The 18726-nt window shown below is 37.8% G+C and overlaps 2 protein-coding genes across 2 annotated transcripts in view; both read right to left on the reverse strand.

The window, feature by feature from the left end:
- Positions 1-4061, reverse strand: part of hoxc1a (homeobox C1a) — a 9562-nt gene extending 5501 nt beyond the window's left edge. The window contains exon 1 of the mRNA XM_015032766.1: positions 3524-4061. Coding sequence (XP_014888252.1) covers positions 3524-4061 — 538 coding nt within the window. The remainder of the gene's footprint in view (positions 1-3523) is intronic.
- A 10890-nt stretch (positions 4062-14951) lies between these two features.
- LOC106947627 (homeobox protein Hox-A3-like) overlaps positions 14952-18726 on the reverse strand; it is a 7333-nt gene continuing 3558 nt past the window's right edge. The window contains exon 2 of the mRNA XM_015032765.1: positions 14952-17175. Coding sequence (XP_014888251.1) covers positions 16694-17175 — 482 coding nt within the window. The 3' untranslated portion in view covers positions 14952-16693. The remainder of the gene's footprint in view (positions 17176-18726) is intronic.

The raw sequence follows: 18726 nt of genomic DNA on the forward strand, positions 1-18726 counted from the left end.
TACAAAAACAGTCATGTTTTTTTTTTTGTGTGGGTGTTAAAATTATTTTTTTTTCCAAGCACACAGACTCGATTCAGAAGAGCAGCTCTTATGACGGAAGGATAGAGTGACTTTCAGACCAAAATATGATCTGATTTACAAAGAAAATCACTCTCACAAGTTTAACTTTAGGATTGTATGACAATTCAACAGTGTTTAAAATCACATGTTCTCCAAATTGAACTTTTAAAGAACCACATAAATAATCTTCAGGTGATTTTCATATATCAAGTTCGATTTAAAGATGATCACTTTCTACATTGTCACCTTCGTTGTCACAAGACAGAAGCCTGTTGTCCAAAAGTGAGAGAAGTTTTGTTGAGGCTGTTTTTGATGTTACCATGCTTTTGTTTAATAAGCTTATAAGCAACATTTTATACTTCTACTTGTGATAATTGGGATCAAATGTCACTGAAAACTTAATTTTGTGGGTTTTAGCCTGAAAAAAAACAAACAAAAAAAACATGTTGTTGGTCAAGTTATATTTTTAATTAGCATGTGCACAGAAACATTTGTATGTAATTTGAAGCACATTTTAAATGCACCAAAATAAATATTTATGTCTGTTTGAGGCAAAATTAGAAAATTTACACTGTAATCAAGGCTGGTCAACTGTGTAAGGAATCTACTCCCCCACGTTGGGGCCCCCTGGTCAGCAAGGGTTAACAAGAGAAAATAGATTTGAAAAAACAAAAAAAAAACAAAAAAAAAAACAGTGTGGTTCTGTAATTCTTTAAAGTGTTTACATTTTTTGTAAAGAATTACAATTTTTCCAAGTTTAAAATCGCAATTTATGTAGGGGTTTAACAAAAAAGACAACCTTGATTGATGAGATTATGCAGAATAAAAATAATATTTGCAGTTTCGCAGTAACTCTCATAATTCAATGTCTAGTTAAATAATTTCTGCTGATTTTACCTCTTCCATATTAGATTTCAGTGTAACTGCAAACTAAAAAACTAAAAAAAAGCTGCTACCACCACCTTCCTGACTTCGTGTTCATTCATGGTGTTTTGACTCAGAGGCTAAAAGTTGAGAAACAAAAGGTGTGCATCATATATTTAATAATAATATTCACAAATGTATATTATAAAACTCCTAAAGTGATTTATCATTTTAGTTGGAAGTCCAAATAGAAATGTTATAACGTTATGAGAGCCAGCCCAAGTCATAAGCAAAGCTTCAGTTTTGGGTTACCTAGGCCAGAAGGGGGCATTGACTCAATGTTTGTTCAAATCAATTGGGGTCAACGGTTTTTCCTGGAGTTATTTTGTGTCTCAGAGGCAGAACGTTCTGAAACACCAGGGTTGTCATAGTTTTAATAAGGATGTTCCAAAATGTGAAAAAATATTTAGAGTAATATCAGCGAAAAGTTCAAAATGTAAAAAGCACACTATAATCAGAGCCAGCCCAAGGCATAAGCACTCTAAGAGAAAATCTCAAGCCAATTTGGATAACTAAAGATGCTGCACCTCTAACACAAATAATAGACCTTTAAAATTCAAATTTGCAGTATATAATTGTGGGAAATTTTTTTATAGGATTTTATGTTTTCACAATCTAAACTTTAAGCTTTAAATTTATTTTATTCATTTTTATTATTTTTTTTTCAAATTAGGCACATATTGAAGTTGAGATCTTATTTAGGGAAACATTCATAGTTTCAAAGTTATTTACATTTCATAATGCTAGTATAATAATTTCTGCTGCTTGTGTCTGTTGTGTAGTAAGAGTTGGTGGTGGTTTCAAGTAATGAAACTGCAAACTAATATATAACCAAAAAATTAGCATTTTCTTCCTGACTTTTGTTTGTATATTTCAGACAGTAATAATTAAATAAAAATGTTTTGTTGATAAGATGCTAAATGACTAACATCCCTTTTGATTTGTGTCAACTGGAAGTTGAAAATTTTGAATTTTACACCACAATCAGAACTGGCGCAAGGCAAGAGCAAAATAATCGATTAGTCACAAAATAGAGATTCTGAAACTTCCAGTTGGTACTTATGTTCAAAAGAATATTAAACATTATTTAAAATTCTTTACAACATGGCACTTATGTGAATTTAAAGGTTTAGTCTAACTGAAAAATGTTCAAGCAGGAATCATGCTCAGAGAAAAATAATCCTAGTCTTGACTTTCATTCTAACAGTCAGAATTTAATCTGACTAGTTTAGCATTTTCTGCAGTTTGATTCATGATTTGTGCACATTGTGCCTGCAAAGAAATGAATAAATAATTAACAATTAATGCCTTCTTTCTGACTCTTCTTGGTCTTCATTGGAATGCTGTACTCCAAACACAACTCGATTTAGATCAAATGATAAGTCTACCTTTTAACAGATATTGTAAATTGAGCCCCACAATTTAAAATCTGCTTCGGGGCCCATAAAATCTTGGTCCGACTCTTATCCATAGTGATTCATAAAGTCCAACATCAACTGCTTTACTCCCTAAGTTATAAATCTAGAACTCGCAATAAAGATTATGAGGAGATACGTTTTGTTGTTTTTTCATTTCAAATGTAAATGTTGTGCTTTTCTTTTCAGAGGAGTTCTAATGCTGGTTGCTGAGCATCAGAAAGAGTGCAGCAGCATGAGACCACCACTGGTGTAAATATCCCTTAAAGCTAAAATTTATAACACCCCAACCCAGGTACAGTGTCCAGTCAGTCAAGTGACACTATTGATCAGGTGAATGATCTATATGAGATCGCATCACTCACACAAATTTCAGGCATTTCTTCACATTAGTACCTGATTGGATATTTCTAAGGCCAGTGGGGTGGGGGGGAATATATGTATTCTTCTTCGGGCTCTCTGCCCAGAACTCATCAGTCAATGAAATGATGATCTGTGACAGCAATTATGTTAAAAAGGTGGACACATGTAAAGGTGCTTCAAACTGAAATCAATACACAAGGGCTTTCATTATAAACAGACAACTAATCAATACTTGGGGAGCAATCCAGCTTACAAGAGTAAGTTTTACTCAACTTCCTGTGAATCTGGACAGGCAGTGGTGTGTTGCATTATTCAAAGTCTGCTGGTTAGTAAGAGCCGGGGTAAATAATTTATCACCTTCTCTGGGCTGAATGTACACTGAGGCTGAGCAGGCCCTTTCTCTGGGTCTCGCCCTCCCTCTTTCTGTACAGTCTGCTGCGTGGAGCAGGAGGTGGAGCAAAGCAATGAATAACCTCAGATGAAACCGTTAAGGAAATCGCAACTGACTAACCATGCGCATATTCAAATGTATCCTGAACAGTTACTGCAGGCACTTTGAAGGTGTTAGTTTCAAGGTTTTTTTTGTTTTGTTTTGTTTTGTTTTGTTTGTTTGTTTTTGAGAGAAATTCGTGTCTCACGCTTTTTATTTCAAGATTAAAACTTTAGCAAACATGTTCTCAACTACCAGTGAGAGTTGTCATGTGTGTACGGAAGAGTGATACTATAATCACGCGCTTATTGATCTCTTAGGAAAAACTTACTTGTTCGATGTTGACTTCTTTTCACCCTCATCCACTCAAAAGTTTTGCTCCTGTTGTCCGTAGCAGCTCCACTACAGTCCAAACTTCCCACCGCGGCTCCAGAGTTAAAAGAGGAGCCGATTTCTTCTGCAAGTGACCCAAAGCAGCAGTGATGCGTCTCGGCGATCGACCCCTTTGCCATGCACCTCCAGGTGACGCGGGAGGAGTGCGGGGAGGCCGGTGTAGGGAGGCTCTCTGGCGCTCCACATTGTGGTGGGAGAGGAAGGGGGGCAGCACTGCTGTCCGAAGGGGCGCACAGAGGCAAATAAAATCCAGGAGCTGCGTCCACCTCGAGTTCAGGATTAGACCTGCCGCCCGGGTCCAGCACCGTGACCTCTTTTGCAAAGAGCCGAGGGCTGCTTTCCCCTCCTGATAGGATGTCATTATCACCTTTCCCCTGCATAATCATTGGACGGGAGTGCAGTTCATGCCCGGCCTCTCTTACATCCAGAGCCACACGGTCAGGCGGCTGGACGGGGCGTGCAGGGAGCGAGGACATTCCTCAGAGGAGAACCATGCAGTCCCCCCTGATTGATGGAGATGACGTGCCCTCTCGTTCTCGGCCAATAGCCGGACATCTCTGTCATCAGGGGAAGACGACGTTGAAACCGGCCGAGCGAGCAGAAAGCTGCGCACGACCTGAAAGGAAAATAAGCAAACACGAAGGGGCCTTCACAAACCCCTCACCTGTCCGGACAGGTAGGAGGTGACGCCATCAACAGTCAGCATTCAGATCAAGTTATGCATCAGACCAAATCTTTGTAGAAAAAAAAAGAAAAAAAAAAGATTATCTATCAAGGCAACAATAAAAAAAGCCGTTTCCCCCCTCAAAGCTAAATTAGCATGATATAAGACCACATTGAAGCAGCTAATGGATTATGTAAATGCGCTACCTCTTTTTTGGAAAAGAAAAAAAAAGAAAAAAAAACGAAAGGAAAAAAAAAACTATACGATGTCTGTTCGGAAAAAAACTGCTGGGTGAAATGTGAAAGGGACATGTAATGGGTTCAGAGGTCAGGCAACTGGTATTTTAAAAGTTCAAGAGCAGCAAAATAGTTATTTACTTTATAGAATTATGTAATAATAATAATAATAATAATAATAATAATAATAATAATAATAATAATAATAATAAGAGTAATAAGAATACACTTTCAGCAGGGAATAATAAATAATGCAAGGCTTACAGTGACAAAAATTTTGGAACATCACTATATGTTATATAAAAATGTAGTATCACTGGGCTGACATTAAATGTTAAAAAATAGTTATGAATATAATATAATATAATATAATATAATATAATATAATATAATATAATATAATATAATATAATATAATATAATATAATATAATATAATATCCAGTACATAAGACATGATGAGGAGCTATTGGATGGAACAGAAATAAAAGGGAAAGAGTTTCAAAGTGCAACTCTGACCTACTTTCAAATCAGTATAAATAAATCAACTGAATGGAAGTGACAATATTCCTAAAACATACAAAATATTTTTTTGATAAATATGCTAAAAGTGTATTTATATTAGTATTTAGAAAAAAAAAACTCATTTTGATAATTTTAGACATTTTTGAAGTTTTTCTCCCCTCAACCTTTCAACCTTTTAAAGCATTTGTTCTTTAACAGGTTTTATTTAACTTTGGTTGTTTTCAGGAATCCCTCGCATGATTGATGAAAAGTAAGTTAACAAAATCTTGCTTGTAATCTGTATGTATTGGTACGACTTATTCAATTCAGCTGTTCTTGAGATATATTTGCAAAGAAGTTGAAATGAGCAATAAATAAAAGGAGAAATTACAATTAATACTACTACTACTACTACTACTACTACTACTACTACTACTACTAATAATAATAATAATAATAATAATAATAATAATAATAATAATAATTCGGACCACTAACAAATTTCCTGGACCTTTTTTGAATCATTTTATCCAAAATTCTCAGTTCTATTTACTTCATATATATATATATATATATATATATATATATATATATATATATATATATATATATATATATATATAAAATCTTCAAATATTTTCTATGTATTTTAAGTTTGTAGTAATTACAAAATAATTCAGCGTAATGAACAACTCCTAACCGCACTCTTACAACGCAGAAATATGGTCTCAGCTGTGGGAGTTAATAGGATTCTACAGGCAGCGATGTGCTGAATGACTGAGTGCAATATATCCCCCTCTCTCCGTGCATTTGCATGGCGCGCGGATCCATCTTCGTGTCAGCTCGGAGGTTACTCAGGGTTCACGCGCTCGCTTGTTTCTCTCCTCCGCACTCAATAAATAAATCTCTGCAGCTTTCTGTTTACCGCCTGAATATAAATTTGTTTGCAGTCGATCGAAGACCTGTGCGGAGGTATTAGAAATTGTATTTCTGTAATGGCTTTCAGCAGAGGGAGGTGGGGGTGGGAAGAGGCTACAGAAAGGGACTGGGGGCAGGGGGGCAGGGGGGAGGAGGGTGGGGAAAAATAAAAACAAGTGCTAGCAACCTCTTTTTTTTCTATTTTAAAAAATGGCAGCAGCCTCATTCTGTTATACCCCCTTTATGCCCCAGATTACATTTAAAATAACATACTTATATCATACTACAATGAAGGGAATCTATTTACATTCCTGTCACATATTTGTTTTGCAAATTTGAGGATTTGTTTTACATAAGGGGCACATTTTGTTCAATAACACATCTTTAGTTGATATTTCGGAACCGCTTCCATCCAGTAAACCCAACAGACACGACTTATTTTCATTAAATTAATGCATTCTTTTTATTCTGCATGAAGCAAACACTTAGGCAAACAATATTTAAAAAAATATATATATTTTTTTTATCTTTGCAGAAGGAATTTCCATCCTTATTACAGCGGTGCCTTTATAAGGGATGGCCAGGAGGGTGCTCACATAGCAACTGTGTTGTGGCAGAAATGATAATAAAACATTTTTTTGGACTTTTTTTTATATGTTGATCCAGAATAACCTTTTTCTCAATTACAAAAAAAGGAACAAACCTCAACAAACAACATATTTCTAGTTTTCACCATATACCAGAAGTGGACTGATCTGATATTGGAACATGTATCAAGATTAAAATACTCGAACTTTCCCAATATTTGACCTAAAAATAGCCTGATATAGTTTGTGGGTTAGAAATCAAAAACAGATCTTCAGAAAGAAAGAAACAAAGTAAGAAAGAGTGAAAGAAATGTAAAAGGAAAAAAAATAAAGAAAAGAAGATATAGAGAAATACAATATAAAGAGACACATTAATTACCAAATAAAAATGCATCCCAATGAAGCTCTTTGTCCTAAACTGGAAAAGTATTATACATAATACGGATCCATCCAATTTATACTGGTGTCAATTAATCCCACCCCAACTGAAATCACCACAGCCCCCCCTCCCCCCCTTTGCCTCGGTGCCACTGTTGACTGCAGGTGAGGTAAACATGGCAGCTCCTGGTGGCTTTGTCAGGATGCTGGAGGAGAGAGAGGATATTGACTGACGCTAATTTGTTTTGTGTCCATGGTCCGATGTGTGTCAATAGGGAGTCAAGGTCCTTGGGATCAGCCCGGCCGTGCTTGGATTAGCTCCTCAGCTTGGCCTGAACCCTGCTGACATTATGATGCTGTGGCCACTGTTGACACAGCCCAGCGAAATAACGTCGAGTCTCATCATGTGTCAGGCCTCGACCCTTATAAAACCGGGAATTAACCCGGTAGCGGTCCAGACTTGTAAATGGAGGCAGCGCAGCTTAAACGCGATGAAGATGGCAGACATCAGTCCCTGGGTTTATGGAGCGAAGGCTCGTCTGGCGCAGTGATTGAGCTGTAATACAGTGTAGGGACAAAAAGACACAGTGCAGGTGAAAACTGTGAAATGGGAGACAAAGGGTGAGGGCTGATGGAAGTGAACCACATTGACCCATTGAAAGATGGCTGTGTGATTGATAGGGCACGTCTGCTTTCTTCAAGTATTGACATTTTTGAAAAATTGTGATGTCAAATGAAAGGTTCAGCTTCGCCCACACACAGTCCTGGGAATATCTCCCCAAAACAAAGGAAATTAATCCACTCACAGCAGGAAATTCTAATAATTGTCTTTGCTCCGTCGTCGAATCATATGAAATCTGTCACGGTGCGCGCGGCTTCATCGTAAATCCAATTCAACTACTCTGAATGGCAAGGGGCATCGCAGACAAAAGGCGCTGCTGTGCACGCGAGAGGCTCAGCAGTGTGACGGTGAAGCAATGTCTGGCTAATGCCGGGACCCTTCCACAGCAGCCTGCCGAATATACGCGCTGCAGCTCCAGTGAGCCAAGAGGCTCGGAGTCGGCACAATCCCAAACATCATGACAACAAGTCATCAGTCATCTTCCCCCTGAGCTGCTGTGCACACTTGTGTGTTTCCGGCGTTCTTACTGTGGGAAATGAGCAGGGTTAAACATGAAACAGGAGGAAATGCTCATCACTGCAGCTCACTGTGCAATATTCTCCCTCGTACGGCACAGTGTTAGCTGCAGGGAAAGACAAGGAGTTGTTTTTAATATTATCCTTCTTGCTTAAACATCCCCTGCTTGTTCGCCATGCATATCAGCTGTCTGCTGTGCTTACTAATCATGGCTAATAATAAACGACTGATGGAGAGACGGCGCGAGATTGAGGCTATCGGGTGTAAGGAGAATCTTCCAACAGAAGCTATGCGCAAGGAAGAAGACTTAGTTTGATCATCTTTTAGAACTTTTAGGGCTACATGCTGTTTATAGAAAACAACAAATCATCTGTGTCAGTTTGTTCCTGCTTGGCACCGAAGCTGCGTGGTGTTTACAAGCCAAACCCCACACATATTGCTGAAGAGCTCTGCAGCTCCTACAGAGGGATTTCTGTGCATCATTTAATCCAAAACTGAGCCTCGCATTTCCAGTCTCTTTGCAATCCAAAGTAAAATTAATGTTTTGCAGCACAGCATGAATTTAATAAACCACAACTCTGTAAAACAACTGTTTTAACACCAGTTCCATTTATTATAGGCAGCGTAAAGAAAGAGGTGTTATGTGCAATGTCTTATGTTTAAGTTTGTGCGCAATTAGCTTTATTTCCTCTGTGTCCACTGTCCCAAAGAACCCCATGCTGCACATTAATAATAACAACAATCGCGGCAAAACTCATCAAATTTTTATTTCCTAAAACACTTGTTTTTCTTTATCGCTGTCCAATTTGTAGACGAGCTTTGCGCGCTAACTCTGTGCTGCAGCTTGCTGGGCTTGTGCTTTTGATGAAGGCAATAAAATATTTATTGGACTGTGAAGCAGAATTATTACACTTTAAAAGGTTATAATTTCACATTTTACATTATAAATAATCCACTTGTATGAACAAATGTGTACTAAACTGTCGGTTTATTAGGTACAATTGGGGAAACTAATGTAATCTTATCTAATAGCGCAATAAATCCTGCCCTATAAAGATGCCGTTGTGTTAAAAACAGTTTTAGAGAAATGTTGAATCAAGTGTGTGATTCTTATTTTGAATGTTGTCAATTTTGCAGCTGTTAAACATGCTTAGTTTATCATTTGGAGTGCAAAAAAGATGGTTAAAATGTTTAGTAAGTAAATAAATAATAAGTGAAGTCTGGAACAATAGGAAGGAGATTTGCTTTATTAGATTTAATAATTTCAACCCACTGGTGTATTTAATGCTCTTGCATATTATTGCATATAGTGCAATACTTTTGCTCTCACAACACCGCTGGAGCCACAAAAACTCAGCGACTCAACTTTTGGCAAGTAGAATGTTTAAACATTATGACTCTCCTTTTGACAACATGCTGAAATGTTGTGGTTTAAAGACTTACTGACAAAATGAATTGACATAATTGATTGATAACCAGCATCTGGAGCTTCATGCAGTCTGTGCAAAACTATCATATATTTGTTAAGTAAGAAATAAGATATTATTTCTTATAAAAAAGCACAATCCCAAAATCCAAAATGAGTATGTTTTTCCACTTGCACAACATAATAACATGTACAGTATGATATTAATAAATCAGTATAAAAAGATTTTAGAAAAACTAATCTATACCTGTAATTGAGTTCAGTTGAAAGGGTAAAACTCAGAGTTTTATTACATACCGATTGATATTTTTCAAACTTTTCAATTCTGTTAATGCTTTGAAAATAAATTAAAAAAATATCAGTTTTAACAGAAAGAGATCAGCAGGGTACAAAAGTACAATGAAGACTGCTGACTTGGCATTTGACTCCTTCAGTAAGATAAATAAAAGGTCCTTGGTAAAGAATCTGATTGCAGAAAAAAGCTTTGTATCCAAGCGTATTAACTGAAAGTTGAGTGGAAGAAAGAAATGTGACAAAAATAGGAGAATCACGAATACAGATAACTACAGCTTGAAAGATGGCTGCAAGAATTTGAAGCAAAAATCAATTGAAAAATTTTAGTATGATTCACAAAGAATGGACTACAGCGCTTCAAGAGCTGCAATGTCCAGGGAAATGTTACATTCATAATCAACCACTCCTGAACCAGACATGAGATCAGAAGCATTTTATCTGAGCTAAACAGAGAAAAAGGAAGGTTTGTTTTGCAGTGATAGAGTCCTATTTTTAGATGAAAGTACATTTATCATTTTATTTAGAAACTGAGGAATCAGAGTCTAGAGGGAGAGAAGAGGAGGGAGATAAACCAAGCTGCTTGACGCCCAGTGTGAAGTTTCCATAGTCAGTGATGCTTTGAGGAACTCTGTCATCTGCTACTGTTGGTTCAGAGTCAAAACAACCTTCTGTTGGAAAATTTTAGAGCATTTTATGCTTCCCTCTGCTGACAAGCATATGGAGATGTGAATTTTGTTTCACAGTGGGGTTTGGCACCTGTCCACATAACCCAAAATGACCCATACCTGCTGTAAAGACCATGGTGTCGCTGCACTTCATTAGATACGAAACCTCTCTGACCCCACAGAGAACATATGGAGTTTTGTTTATAACTCCTTATTATTAACAAATAATATAGAGTTACTATTATTTATTATGTAATTATTACTAGAGACACCAGACCCCCAGAAAATGCAGGCATATGTACATGCGGTACCATGAAAGCATCCTAAAATGTAATCAAAACCACAAGTTGATCACCTTAATGTCATACTGCAGTGATGAAGGCGTTCATGCAAAATTATCCTCAAACAAGCATTGAGTGTGTTTACTGTTCAGCACATGGACACAAATGTCCGCATTAGACGTCTTGCCCTTTAAATTTATTTGCAGTTTAAGCCAGACGAAAAGTGCGCATTGATCAGATCCTTCATAATGAAGCCATTGGGATTTGAATATTTCCTGGTTGTTCGATACTAGTCAACATGTGACATTTGGCTGAAAATATGTGTTCTCACAAGTTCCTTCGTTTTCCCAGAGTTCTTCAGAGGGAAAACTTCTCTCCAGCAAGGCGACCGGCTCCGTCCTGCACGGCTTGGCTCCCACCAACAGCTGTGACACCTTCATCACCAACTTACCTTTTTATTGTCACCGATCATCCTTAACTGAGAAGCATTTAAAAAGCCATTGATCTTGATAATGCCGGGCCATAATATGACATTAACAGTTGTAGGAGATTCAGGAAGTCAAATTTCCGAGACGGATGAGTCGTAGCAGGTGAGTTATCATCCATCTACCTGAGCGATGCTGGGGCTCCTGTTAGACACGAAGGAGCAGACAAATAAATAAAAGCCATAAAGGTGACACAGGAAATTGGTACTTAACAATCATCTTGAGCAACAAGCACCCTGCAAGAGTGGTGGGCAGCAGTAATGGCTGTGGAAGGAAAAGACTGAGAAGGTTAACAGGTCATAAAAGGAACAAAGCCCACTAAAGGGACCACATAAAAGTTTGGGGTTTCCCTCCTCTGTAGATATGTCAGCCAGTCAGCTGTGGTGGTGTGTAGGAAAGGGCCACCTCAGCGAATTTAAACAATCTAATAGAAAAATTTACAACCTTGAGCTGCATGCGACATCGAGAGCTGTGTGTAAAGAAACATGCTTACTGTTAGCTGCAGCACATTAACGCAGGCTTCACTACTTTAAAAAAAATAAAAAAATAAAAAATAAAAAATCTAGGTCATGTTTTAGTTATTTTATTACTCTTAAAATGGTGGTATAAAACAGGAGACAAGGAAGTGGAGTGGAAAATTATTGAAAGTTTTGTGTAGGCTGTTTTGCACATCTTTTACAAATGGAGGTGACGCTCCTGCTGTTTCACAAAATACTACAAAAAAGACAAAATGTTAAAAAAGAAAATACCATAAAGACAAAGGACAATTACAGGCTTCTTGTTTCACAATGTTCTTTGTCAAAAAGTATGTTTTGAAAGTCAGTAAGTTCTGCTTACTTTACTTATTTTGTCATGACTTATGGATACAGGGAGCTTTATGATTAAGGGGTGCACACACAAACTAATAATTATTTGAATTTTTAAGGCATCTTGGTTAAAATTTATGTTCAACAAAACAAAACAAAAAACAACACATGGGCAGCAAAGTGTTGTCCAATGATGGCCACCAGGACAAGGGAATATAGACAATGGATGGATGAATCTCTCTTTCATCTTTTTAAAATCCAAAATTAATGGTTGTAGGTGCTAAAATATTTGCACGTTTTTGTTTCTTCTCTGTTCCTAAAATGTTTGTTTAATTTGGTTAAAAGTCAGAATGTGATGATCACTAGTCATTTTAATGTGATTTTTAACTATAATGCAAAAATAAATAAGGACAAGACATATATTTCAAATACCTCATTTACACACATAAATACAAAGTACTTTTTGTTGTTGTTTGTTTCTCTGTACTTGGATTGTGCCTAACTGGCTCATAATTGGATAAAATTGCTCTACCTGAAATGAAACCTTTATTTCTGTGACTAACACAGCTGGCTTCGTTTTTATTATTTCTTTTTTTTTTTTTTTATCCTGTGGGATTTGATTAAAGCTGTCCTCATATATACTGAGTTCATGCTACCCAGTTAGTACCCACAAAACGTTTTCTAAAACTGTATTATTTTTTAACAGTTTTAGAAAAGAAAATGTACAGAAGACCAACTTGGAGCACATGGTTGAAACAGTTTGTTTGGAAGGAGGATGTGCATCCAGTTTAAAACAATTGTGAAGTGAGTGTGTCATTTAGATTAATAGGTGATGTAAATGAGTGCATTTGAATAGTGGTTTCTAACAAAAACATGAAAATAAATGAAGCTTGCGGTGAAAAAGAACAACCTTAATGACTCTTAGAATTAATAGATTTTGGGGGAAAATCTGTTTACAATCTTTAAGTTTGCATTTTATTTGAAGATGTATGGCAAAAAAAATACAGCAAAGCAGAAGACAATGTCATTCTGCAGGAGAAGCTCGTGACCCGACATTGCTTCTAAAATACCTACTTTATACAAAAATGCATATGCAGCAAAATTAGAATTGTCCACTGATGCTTGCATTGACTCCGGCCACTAGTGTCGCTGTTCATTTATGTCTGTTTATGTTCTCCATTTAATGATTGAAACAAACAGTTTCATACTTGGTTTTCATGCGAGCTAAGACAGATGTTTTGATGCACAAAATGCTTCTGATGTCCAGAATCAAATCAATTTCACAACAGCTTTGTGTGAGGCAGTAAAAGATTACTCAAAAATTCCTCTAAAATTTACAATGAACCATAACCAAGACCGGTTTCATGGTAATCTTCAACAGGCATCATTTATCACCAAATACGACAAGTATTTTATCGCCAAAGCCAAGAAATCATGAAAACAGCATGTAGGGCTCATAGGCTTAGCAGGTCTTTGCCTTTGCGAACAGATGTCAAGTCAAACAGTCAACAGAGTCCAGTGAGTAAGTAGAAAATAATGAGTTTAGATGCTAATGTGTGAACAACCAGCTAACCTAATGTTCAGATGGACATAGAGTGTCCCTCGTCACTCTGGGGCCCTTGAGTGAAGGCTTTCCTTGACCTCTGGGGATCCCCCTTGACCCCGTACATGGAATTACTGCACACCAGTGTGTGGATCCTCCTGTTTTTAGTGTCTGGAAGGGGAATGTGTTTGAGGAAGGAGGTAGAGGGCTGTTTTGGGCCTCAGCAGCCACCAGAATCATAAATCAACCTGTATATCTAAGAATTTCAGGAATCTAGCACAGTCTGCTCTGTCTTCCTCATCATGCCTTGCCTTTCTGTCTCTTAGTTTAAGTGAGCACATTTCCACAGCGGAACCTTCTCTCTCGCATGGCTTTTATTGCTTTCCTCCCATCACCACCTTTCCATACAGACTTTCTTCATTTGATCTTAAATATTCACCCAGTTGTAGCTCACAAAATAGCTCCCCGAACGTCAACAAAGACCTACCGCAAACCGGTGCCAAATATTTACCAAATGACAACTGATCCAGGGACTGATAATGAATCAGGAGTAGGAAGTCATTAGATGAGACAGTGGGGATCAGCTTTACCGCTCCCAGTTTTGGAGCTGTCAGTGGGCCTCCGTGACAGCTCATTCACAGTAAGGCCGCTGATATAAAACTGTCAGCATGGCCACAATTTGTGTGCAGTTTTGTTTACAATATTTATGCTCAGACTCACATTACATGAGTGTAAGAGAAGGTTAGCTCCTTCATCAGGTACAGTTATTATCTTTGACTTATGAAATCATGGAGACCCTTGAGCATACGTGACCCACTTTTTGCCAAATAAAAACACTGTTATCTCATTGGAATTTGGGGGAAAATAAACATTTGATGACAGTTTGCGTTTGAGACTCCACACTCTATAAATGCCCAGCAGATGCCAGTAAACAACTGCACAATGCTCTTTGAGATAATTTGTTGTCATTGGTGATTGGGTAGCATTGGTCTCTCGTGGCCCTGTGGCGAGTTGGAAGGGCTTCCACACTACACGGGCGAAACATGTTCCCTGAGAGCGAGGCCAGCTCCAACTTGCAGGGCTACAGTTTGACTAGAGAAGGAGAGGAGGGCGGGGAGAAGTAGGGAGGAGGCAGGATGAGATCTTGTCATGGTGCCCAGTGGGTTCTGAGCTTGTGGTTGGAAACGCTGGAAAAACTGCCTTGTCTCCGTGATTAATGGAGGGGGAAACTCTGAGGCAGCGGCGCAGGAGAGAGGAAGGATTGTGCAACGTGAATACACAATACTGTAAAGTTTTCAATGAATCTCAAGCCCAGTTTAATTTAAATGCATAATCCATCTCCTTTTTTTCCATTTGGCATGGGAATCCATAATTAGGAAATACTGTTTTTTTTTTTTTAAGTCTTTGGCTTTAAAAATGAACAGGGTAAACACTGCACATGATTACAATTTTCCTAAATGTGTTTATTAAGCATGTTCAGTATGGAAACATTCATCAAAAAATAATGGGGAAACTCACTGAATGTATAACAACTTGTATAAAATAAACAAATTAATGAAACTTGAACAAATGTTCTCCTCATTTCACAATTTTACCACTTCACATAAACAGTTAGCTATGAAAAAATATACTACCGCCTAGTGATAGTCAAACAACAAATTTGCTTGGAAAACAACACAAATAACACAAAAAAGAAACAGTATTAGTTGTTCAAAATGTCCTTCGTGCAAAAAAAAAGTTAATATCTACAATATTTCCTTGCTGTAACTTCAGGGCTTCCAAGCGTATTCACACTTGTGTTCAACTTTTGCACATTTTGTTATGTTACACCCCACACACTTTTTTTATTTATGTACAGTGGAACTAAAATGGAACAATACATAACTTGTATTCAGGCTCCTCTGAGTCGATAGTTAGCAGAGCCACCTTTAGCTGCAATTACAGCAGCAGATTTTTGGGGTTCTGTCTCTACCAGCTTTGCATATAAAAAAGACTGAAACTTCTGATCATTCATCTTTGTAACAAAGCTCAAGTTCTGCCAGAGAGCATCTGTGAACACCATTTCCAAGTCTTGCCATGGATTTTGTGCTTCACTATATACTGCCCATCTGTTTCAGCATTCAGAAACTTTATGTGGCATACAATGTTGGTATGAGGCTACTACTTAAAGTGCCTACGTGAAGTAGTGCTACCCATATACACGAGGCTATACCCACATATCCAGCTGTACTCGGGAATGCGTAGGTTATCTGGTGTCATGCAATAATATAATTGCAATTTTAGTAAACCCCGCACTGAGGACAGTCAGATTTACCTCAATATTGTGGAACCACTGGCATCATAATTTATTTGTGACTCGGTGAACAATATTATGTGTTTATTTTGATCTTTTTTTATTATTAGCTTCATTTGTTTTATCTTTTTACTACAGACTTTTTTCTGTGTCTGAAATAAAGACTCGCTGTCCACTATTTAGGTGGACGGTCGTGTCTTGGTTGGTTTGCAGGAAGGTTGAACTCTTTCATCTAGAGATGATGGATTGGACAGAGCTCTGTAAATCCTCAAAAACGTGGAATATTGCTTCATAACCTAAATTTGCTTTGAGATTCTCCATTGTTCACTGATGTTCTGTAACGCACTCCTGAGGCTTTCACAGAATGAAATTACTCATTTGTTCACTTTGAATATATGCTAATTTTGACTGAAAATTGGAGTATTTTATTTTGGAGTATCAGATTTAATTGAGTTTGTAATTTATGTAAAAAAAGATTGAAAACCAGGTGTTTTCTTTCAGCCACACAACTGCAAATTGCTCTTTAATGGTGTAAAATCCCAACCAAGTACATAAAAAAAATGTAAGTGGTATGAATACTTTTGGGATGCGCTGTGAATAGCCGTGTATAACGAGTTCAAAAATCCTCCTCCATGCAAAATTTTTAAAGACATGCAGTCTTTTCTTTCTGTGCCTATAAACACAAAGAATATTGCACTGCTCTCTTTTAATTAATATGTGCTCATATAGTCTAATTAAAATGTTTCATTTTATGTTTCAGTGAATGGATGCGGTAAGTAGATGGCATTCCTGGGATGCTGTTCACACATCGCTCCAGTCTTTCATAAGCAGCTGAAGGTGAACAGCAGAAGAAATATGTTTAAGGACAGAAGGGAGAGCCTTTATAGGGCCTCAGAGCCAGTTTGAAATGCTGACTTTCTGATGACCTTCTGCAGTTGTGTATGAGGGAGGTGGACCATTCGCAACAGCTGGAAGCATGCAGTTTAGATAGGACATGTCTGCAGGGTCAAACAGAGAGAGCATTGCGTGATCCATGGGGTGCGATTCCAAGGAAGAGCAGAAGGAAGTTCTGACAGCACATGCTACTGGGAGCCCCACGTGCAGCTCGCAAAGGGAGTCCTGGGACAAACCTGTCACCCTGCCATACTTTTGCTCCTTCTTAAGCTTCATCCTGCGGTTCTGAAACCAGATTTTGACCTGACGATCGGTGAGCTGCAGCCTGGCTGCCATCTCTTGTCTCCAGTGGCGTCGCAGGTAGGGGCTGAAGTGGAACTCCTTCTCCAGTTCCAGCAGTTGGTTGTTGGTAAAGGATGTCCTCTCTCGCCTCTCTCCTCCGCCTGCAGCACTAGATGGCCTACCGTCCTTGGCTGAAGCTGGAGACGAGCAGAGAAAGAAACAAAGTCTTACACAGGAACCGCAATGAGTGTAGCACTTCCATTCTGGAGCCCTCGGGTGCCAGCAAACCCAACCTCAATCCTCAGCTCATCAACCTGAGACCAAGCGGAGCCCTTGGTTCCTATTCAGTCTTCCTCAAGACTCCTAAACAAGACTGGCTGTCTAGCATGTCATGTGTTCGGGAAAAGTTCCCTGCCGAAGAGGCAGTCTGGGGAAAACATCTGACGCCACCACGGCTGCCTGACAGGCCACATTAATCAGAGCTCCACACGGAAGCAGACCTGTCAAATTCCCATCTCAGTCACTTAAAAGGTACCTCGGGAGCACCACTGAAAATAGCTGCCATTAGGGATTCAGTTTGACATGTATATGAGCAATACCAGGGCCCTCTCGATAACAATATGACACGGAGGGGTTAATGGATGTTTAATAAGACCTATGGTTAGTACATTAGACAGAGTACGGTGGCGTCTTTAAAAATGGCTGACTGTTTCCTTGTTCTTCACCGAATTGTTTGGAACGCCAGGAGAAGTTGTCTCGGTCTAATTTATATAAAACCAACTCGCATAAACTCACATCTCGAGGGACTTTACGATGAAAAACGTTCCCATTCGTCTCCAGTGTACGGTATCTGTACTGGTCTGGATTAAATTAAGCTTACATCAATTTAACTAAATGAAATTACAACAAAGGTAATTTTGAGGCACTTTACAAGCTCAAATCAGTCAATTCCATTCAAACTTTAATACAGTCAGTTTATATTAGCTTCCAGTCAGTGTAATTCATTGCAATAAAATCCAGTCATAAAGTCAGAATAATTATGTACAATGAACTGCATCTTTTATTTTGAAATTAAAAAAGCTTTATATTATGAAAGCAAATAACACCATAGCCATTTGCTCACATCTATCTCTGCAGTATTCTTTATCTTTACTGTCAAATTACTGTGCACTTGCAACATAATAATCTATTGTGTACATGTGTTAGCAAACAAATGATCATAACAAGTGATCGTAGTTCATGAGCAAGTGTTTTTTTTTTGACAAATGAGAAGCAACGAAAACAACATAACTATTCCCTCAGTTTTAACTTTAATAAGTAGAGATGTTAGAGATGCACAATATCTCAAATCACAATCATTGTGTGGATTCTAATATGCACAGCTCTTGTGCAGTACAGATGCAAAATAATAAAAAAAAAGGTTTCAATGTTCATGAATAAGTTAGTGTCAAAATAAACTAAGAAATGAATACCTCATTTTTAGTGATCTGTCTACACACCCCAAAAGGAATGAGGAGATCCTTTTGGGGTGTGTAGATTCCTCAACATTCTTAACACATTTCAAGCCAATAATTCAGGTTGTTCAGAATTATTTTTAAGTTGTTNGGATTTTTAGATTAAACAAAATAATGTATCAAGGAAACTATCACAAAAAAAAAAAAAAAAAAAAAAAAAAAAAAAATTTAAAAAAAAAAAAAAATTTGGCCACCACAGCCAGGGAAAAAGTGTTTTCTTTTAAAAAACCAGGG

The sequence above is a fragment of the Poecilia latipinna genome, unplaced genomic scaffold (assembly GCF_001443285.1).
Source record: "Poecilia latipinna isolate Pla-1442-1.1 unplaced genomic scaffold, P_latipinna-1.0 Scaffold250, whole genome shotgun sequence".
In the NCBI taxonomy this organism is placed as follows: domain Eukaryota; kingdom Metazoa; phylum Chordata; class Actinopteri; order Cyprinodontiformes; family Poeciliidae; genus Poecilia; species Poecilia latipinna.